At 41.3% G+C, this 6327-nt stretch overlaps 1 protein-coding gene across 1 annotated transcript in view; it reads right to left on the bottom strand.

Moving 5' to 3' along the window:
- Positions 1-1908: 1908 nt before the first annotated feature.
- The window catches only part of LOC140327167 (uncharacterized), a gene marked incomplete in the record, with an annotated part of 73397 nt that continues 68978 nt past the window's right edge, over positions 1909-6327 (bottom strand). Inside the window, 1 exon segment of the mRNA XM_072406407.1 lies at positions 1909-3010. Within this exon segment, the coding sequence (XP_072262508.1) occupies positions 2992-3010 (19 nt within the window).

The following is a 6327-nucleotide window of genomic DNA, read 5'->3' as shown; positions in this document are numbered from 1 at the left end:
GAATTTTTCTCCCATTGACTTTAATGGGATTCGAATTCGAATTCGACCACCCGAATTTTTTTGCTATATTCGGCCGAATAGCTGTCGAATCGAATAGTGAGCTATTCAACCAACACTACTTACTATTCATAGCAGATTACTGGTTCTCAAAGGCAGTCCTGTTTTAGGGTTGTTGTACTGGTTGAGAAAAATGCTCAACATGTGTAGATGGCCTTACAAATCACAAATAGGGGGGTTAGAAAGTCATTTTTGTAGGAAATATTGAGCACAAAATATTGAGCTCTGTGTTCAACCAGTAACCCAGATCTGTTTTTTTTTTTTTTGTTTTTTTGGTAAGCAAGAATAATTGTTTTTTGCAGTGCAAACTTTTTTGTACACATTTTAAGACATTTTAAGCCCCCCTCCACTAATGCATCTGCATTTTTTGTGTATGTGTACAGTGAACCATTCATGCTCAGCACAGTGTACACCTTGAACACCCTATTTATGCCAGGGCTTAGCAATTCCACAGTACTAATTTCACCTTAGTCATTTAAGAGGCAAAAGATTACAAACACAGAATGTGGGAGTGCCAGTGATAGAAATGTAAACAATGCAATAGTGGAGGGGTACTTTTACATGCTATTTTGCCCAACTGTTGCAAACCTGTTGAGCATTCTTGTTCCTTTTGCCAAAACTTTTCTGGGGGTAGATTTTATCTGCTGTGTTGTGTTGGTTCAACTTAACTTTAAACTTGTGAGTGAATGTAATAATGTATTTGTGGTTATTTGCTAAAATAGATTGTTGTTTTTTTTTTTTTTTTTTCTTCAGGTGTTGAATAATGCATTCAGAAGTTCTTGAATGCTGCCAGACAAACAGAATGTTTTTCCCTGCAGAAAAGATTGCAACTTTCTGTACAAAAGCCGGAACAAGTTATAAAAGAGGTAACAATGTTTTTTAAAGAAAAAAAAATAGAATGGCTCCTTAAATATCTTCTCAAATATAATATTACATTTTTAGCTACATGAGACTATGGCAAAACTTCCCCAGATCCTTTCTACAATCAGTAGATTCTTGGCACCAGAAGCCTTTCCTGTCTTAACCATCTGTGTTGTGAATAGTTGATCAATCCAATGTTTATAGAGTGCACACTCATGGGTAGCTCACCACTGAGAGCTCAATGTTGTCTGATAAGTTGTTTGTGAAGTTTTAATGCATTGCAACGTGTAATGCAAATAAAAAATTCGGGTTAGTGAAAGGATCTGCTTGTACTTCTCCTTCACCAGACTTCTCCTTCCTTCCACCAGACTCCCTGACTTCACCAAAGAGACAGACGTCTGGAGAGATATCCCAATAACACACACGCACACAGTATGGTCTTAGGAATAGTCTCTCTTTACTTGTCGAGGTGGTCTTTTTATACATATTGAGTTATGTTATTTACGTACAGCTATTTACATTTTAGCCATATATAGTGTCACTTGATACGTTGCAAGGTATACATTGTACTTCAAAAAGCTTTCATCATCTGGTTACAGAGTAGACACAAAAAGAAATACAACTAGTATATACTACAAGTCATAGTTAACCCTTCAAGCATGTTCTTGTCATTAAGTATTTATCTATTATTTTTACTGACTCCTACATTGTGCCTAATTTATTAAAGCTCTCCAAGACTGAAGAAGAAAAATTATACATTGGGAACCTGAGTGATCTAGCAAACATGGAATGGATTTTGTCCAGGTTTGAAAACATTTTCCAACTAACATTTTATTTTTAAATTTTAGAAAAACCTTTCAAGTTCCTGAATAACCCATGTTCTCCCATGATAATCTATGTTCTCCAGTCTTTGAGAGCTTTAATAAATTAGGTCCATTTTGTCCAGTTACCCCTTCGATATTTCCTGTTTTTTTTTTTTTTTTTCGCCTAGATTGTACGCTGCCTGGATCAACCTTTTGCCTTTGACCGCACCTCAACTTTGTGTTTACCCTGCGATGCCTCATCTGGTGGACTGATTACCTGTGAATTTCCTGGCACTGTATTATGGACTTGTCTCTGCTGGAATCTTGGTACTGCATTATATGTGGGCTCTAGCCCTCTGTCAATCCTTCGCCAGACACCATCCCAGAAGTCCTCAGGGCAACCATGTGCTTGGACAGGGCGCAATTAGCTTCCGAGGCTGAGTAGGGGCTTTCTTTAGGTGAAGAGTTGTTAGAATTGGGGGTCTAGTGTCCGGTGAGAGCTTTTTTGGAGCAGGGCCTTACATTACAATAGACGAACAAAACTACCTTCATCCTGATTGATGCTGCAAATCTACTAACACCGCGTGTAGCTGCTCAGGAGATTCAAAGACAGAAGCCTTCTGTGGAACCCAAAGATTAATTGCTAGAGAAAATTTCAGGTGAAACTCAAAAACTTGATTCCCAGACATGGGCCTTCAAACTGCCTCCGGGACCCAGCCCTCTCTAGGGATTCTGTATGTTGACACTGACCTGCTTGCAGAGGCACAATTTTGTGGTCTTCAGCAGTTATACTACTGGGCTGTTCACCCTAGTATGGTCCAGCACTTTGAAGTCTATTTCGCCTGGGCCTGTCCAATGCAGTTAAGGACATTCTTGTAAAACCATTGCCGGATTCTTTGGATGAGACTATCCAATTGGCCATAGGGATTGACCGCAGGTTTTGTTAATGCATGGGTAGCTCTTTTCCATCTGCTACATTCTCTAGACCTCCTACCACCACTAAGAGAAATCCTTCTCCCTCTCCAGCTAGGGAGCCACTGCTGGGGTAACAACATGCTAATATTAAGTCTATATTCAACCAGAACCCCCAGATTCTGACTCCCCCAAATATATTCCCCCTAGACAGTATGAAGCATTCATGTTGTTAGCCCCAAAGTGTATAGCTTTACATTTCTTAATAATAAATGTCATTTGCCACTTGGTTGCTCAATTAAACAGTACATCCAGGTCTGCTTGTAGATTATAGACATCTTGTATGGACTTGATTCCATTACATAGTTTGATGTAATCTGCAAACACAGAAATTGTACTTTTAATCACAAACTCTATATCATTTATAAAGATGTTAAACAGTACAGGTGCCAACACTGAACCCTGGGGTACACCACCAATAACCTTAGACCATTCTTACTGGTCTGTAGTTACGTGGTAATGACTTTGCTCCCCTTTTGCCATTTTCCTTTGTGTACACAGAGCTAAAAAAAAGTGTTTAGTAAATCTACCTTTTCTGTATGCCCAGTTACCAACACAGAGACATCCATTAAGGGGCCTACATGCTCTGATCTGATCTTTTTGCTATTATTAAATTTAATAATGCTAATAGTGCTAATACTAAAAAATTTGCACATGGAAGGTAATGCTAGGAGATGCTTATCTGGCCAGCGATAACATGATGTGCATCATCACAGTATCAAACACCATTCATTTGCAGCACCCAGGAGAAGTTAAATATTCTCCATTATCTGGGGGGTTCTAGTCTTCTGTCAGTTCTTCACCAGACACCATCCCTTGTGCACAGACGTCCCAGAGGCAACCATGCGCTGGGACAGCGCAACCAGCTTCCCAGACACCCTTGTACGTTGGACAAGGGATGGGGGAACAACATTCAAAAAAACACCAGTTGGTCAATCGTGGGAGTATAATAAACAATAAAGCCAATCTGACAGCCTGATAAATAACCAGAGACGAATAAATAAAAACTTTTGGGGTCCTAACAACTTCAGCTCAGAGAAAGTGAGCCCTTTTGCAAGACAGGGTACAACCCCTCTTTTCTTCACCAATATTTTGGCCATTTAAAAGGGCAAAGTTTTTAAATTTCTCCTCTTTTGTATGGTGTACGGTGAAAGATTAGTTAAGATTTGTGTGGAATGGCCAGCCAGGCTAAGGTCAGGGTTTTGCCTGGCCGGTTTCATGAGCCCTTCCTTAGTAACAAAGCAGTGAAGCTTAACAATAATGTCTCTAGGGGCGTGTCTCGCTTGTAGACCTGAAGAGCATGGTGCACACTGTCTATTCCCAGGAGAATATCATCTAAATTGGTTCTGGTAATCCACTTATACAGACATCATGGTGTCTGGATTGATTCTCTTCAACTTAGCTTGTAATTCCTTATTTCTATCTTCCAGAGAGGTCAGGTACACTAAGTGCTGAGAAACTGGTGTCAGCTAACTTTTGTTCAATGACATCAAACCGCAAACCAAAACTTTGCATTTTTTTTTTAATCTCGGAAGATTCTTTGCAAATAGTTAAAATATTCTTTTGTTAACATTTACATATTTTACCTGAATTTAAGTATAATAAAAACATTTAAAATACATATTGCAATAAACTAACGCTATTCTTAGTTATTCTTTAGTCTTTCCATGATGCGTTCTGTGGAGCCAGTCCACTTCATTAGGAGGAGACTTGAGAGCTGTAAAGCATACACATATATATATATATATATATATATATATATATACATACATAACCAATATAAAAAAAATACTACCATTAAGCAAAAATAAGCAAAGAATAATAATCAACTCCATGAATGTGTAGTCCTGCCCACGTATCATCCTGCCCACCCCGGAGTGCGACACTAGGGGCTCAGAGCCTCCATCTCCCCAAATGTGACAGTTTGCATGAACCATGCCCCCACTCTCCCAGGCCTCTGTAGACCCCAAACAATCATTCTCTCAAAGGCTAGACGCCTAGGAAGCTACTCAAATCTAGGTACTTTACCAGTTTCATGTGCTCACTACTCGCCTGGATCTGATTCTGGCCCCCTCCAGTTCACCTCCTGAACCTACAGCCTTCACTCCTCCTGCTATATCAGTGCTTAAACTGCCACCTCCAAAATGATTCTCTGGGGATCCCAAGACTTGCCATGGCTTCATCAACCTATGCAACATGATTGACTGGGCTAAGGTAGCATACCTAATTTCCTTGCTTTCTGAAGAGGCCTTGGTGTGGGCGTCCCTACTCTGGGAAAAGAAGGATCTGGTCACCAGTGTTAATAAAGCCTTGCCCTTTAGAAGGGTTTTTGATGAACCTGCTCTCGCCTCCTCACCGGACAGCGTGCTCTTGAGTCTCTGCCGTAAGGGTCGCTTACAGTGGGACAGTTTGCTGTTAAATTTTAGACTTTGGGGCTGAGCTTGCCTGAAACAATGTGTCAGTCCATGCTACCTTATGTGGCAGGGCCTTTCCAGGAGCATTTCCAGGAATCTCAATCTTGACTCTCACTTTTGGAAAGGTTTTTGCAAATCCCTGGACATCTCTGCGGACTTTTTCTCAGCATATCACCCACAGACTAATGGGCAGACAGTAAGAGTTAATCAAGCCCTGGAGCAATATCACAGAGCCCTTGTTTCTGTCCACCATGATGACTGGGTAGCACTGCTACCATGGGCTGAGTTTGCCCACAACAACCATGTCAACACCAGCACCAAAAAAATCACCTTTTTACATTGTCTATGGCAAACACCCTCGCATTCCGTCTCCTATACCATGCTCTGCTGAAATACCTGCACTCGGTGCCCTCCAGAGAGACTTTAACCGCATCTCATCTTCTACATGTGAGCGTCTGAAACACACCGCTCTCAGGCACAAGAAGTTTGCTGATCAGCATCGCCGTAGGGCGCCTCTATTCCAACCTGGAGATAAACTCTGGCTCTCCACAAGGAACATTCGTTGCAAGGTGCCTTCTCTGAAATTTGCTCCGCAATTCATTGGACCTTATGTCATTTCTGCCAAGGTTAATCCAGTTTGCTACGCGTTACGTCTACCCTGACATCTCAAGCTGCCCTATGCCTTCAATGTGCCCTATGTGTCCTTCAATGCGCTTAAATTGTTAGTCCTGAATCGCTTTTCTTGTCCCTCTCCACTGGCTACTCCTGCACCCGATTCTTCTCATGAAAAATGAAGTCCATCAAATTCTGGATTCCAAGTTTTCTTGTAAAAAGCTAATGTACCTAAATGATTGGAAAGGTTTTCGTCCTGAAAAGAGATTGTGGGTTCCAGCTACAGATGTGTCTGCACCTCTTCTTGCTAAGAGGTTTCATCTTTCACCTTAAACCTGGACCCCGGCAGGTGGGGAGGCCCCATAAAAGGGGGGATAATGTCACACTTACCTGTTCCTCATTAAAGCACAGGCATCACTCTCCTGCGCATGCTTGCAGTTCTGATGCTGGGCGTGCCTCTGTTTCCAAGCTTTATCAACTCTGTCCAATCCGCTGGCCAATCAGGAAATAGCCTCTTGATCAGCCCTGGCTTATTTTGCTAGCTCACAAACTGTAGTTTTTGTTTGTGCAACAAGTCTATACTAGTGGCTCGAGCTCCCAAGTTCTGT

The sequence above is a fragment of the Pyxicephalus adspersus genome, chromosome 3, assembly GCF_032062135.1.
Source record: "Pyxicephalus adspersus chromosome 3, UCB_Pads_2.0, whole genome shotgun sequence".
Lineage (NCBI taxonomy): Eukaryota > Metazoa > Chordata > Amphibia > Anura > Pyxicephalidae > Pyxicephalus > Pyxicephalus adspersus.
Note: the sequence above shows the minus strand (reverse complement) of the source record. Positions and strands in the feature narration are given on the sequence as shown.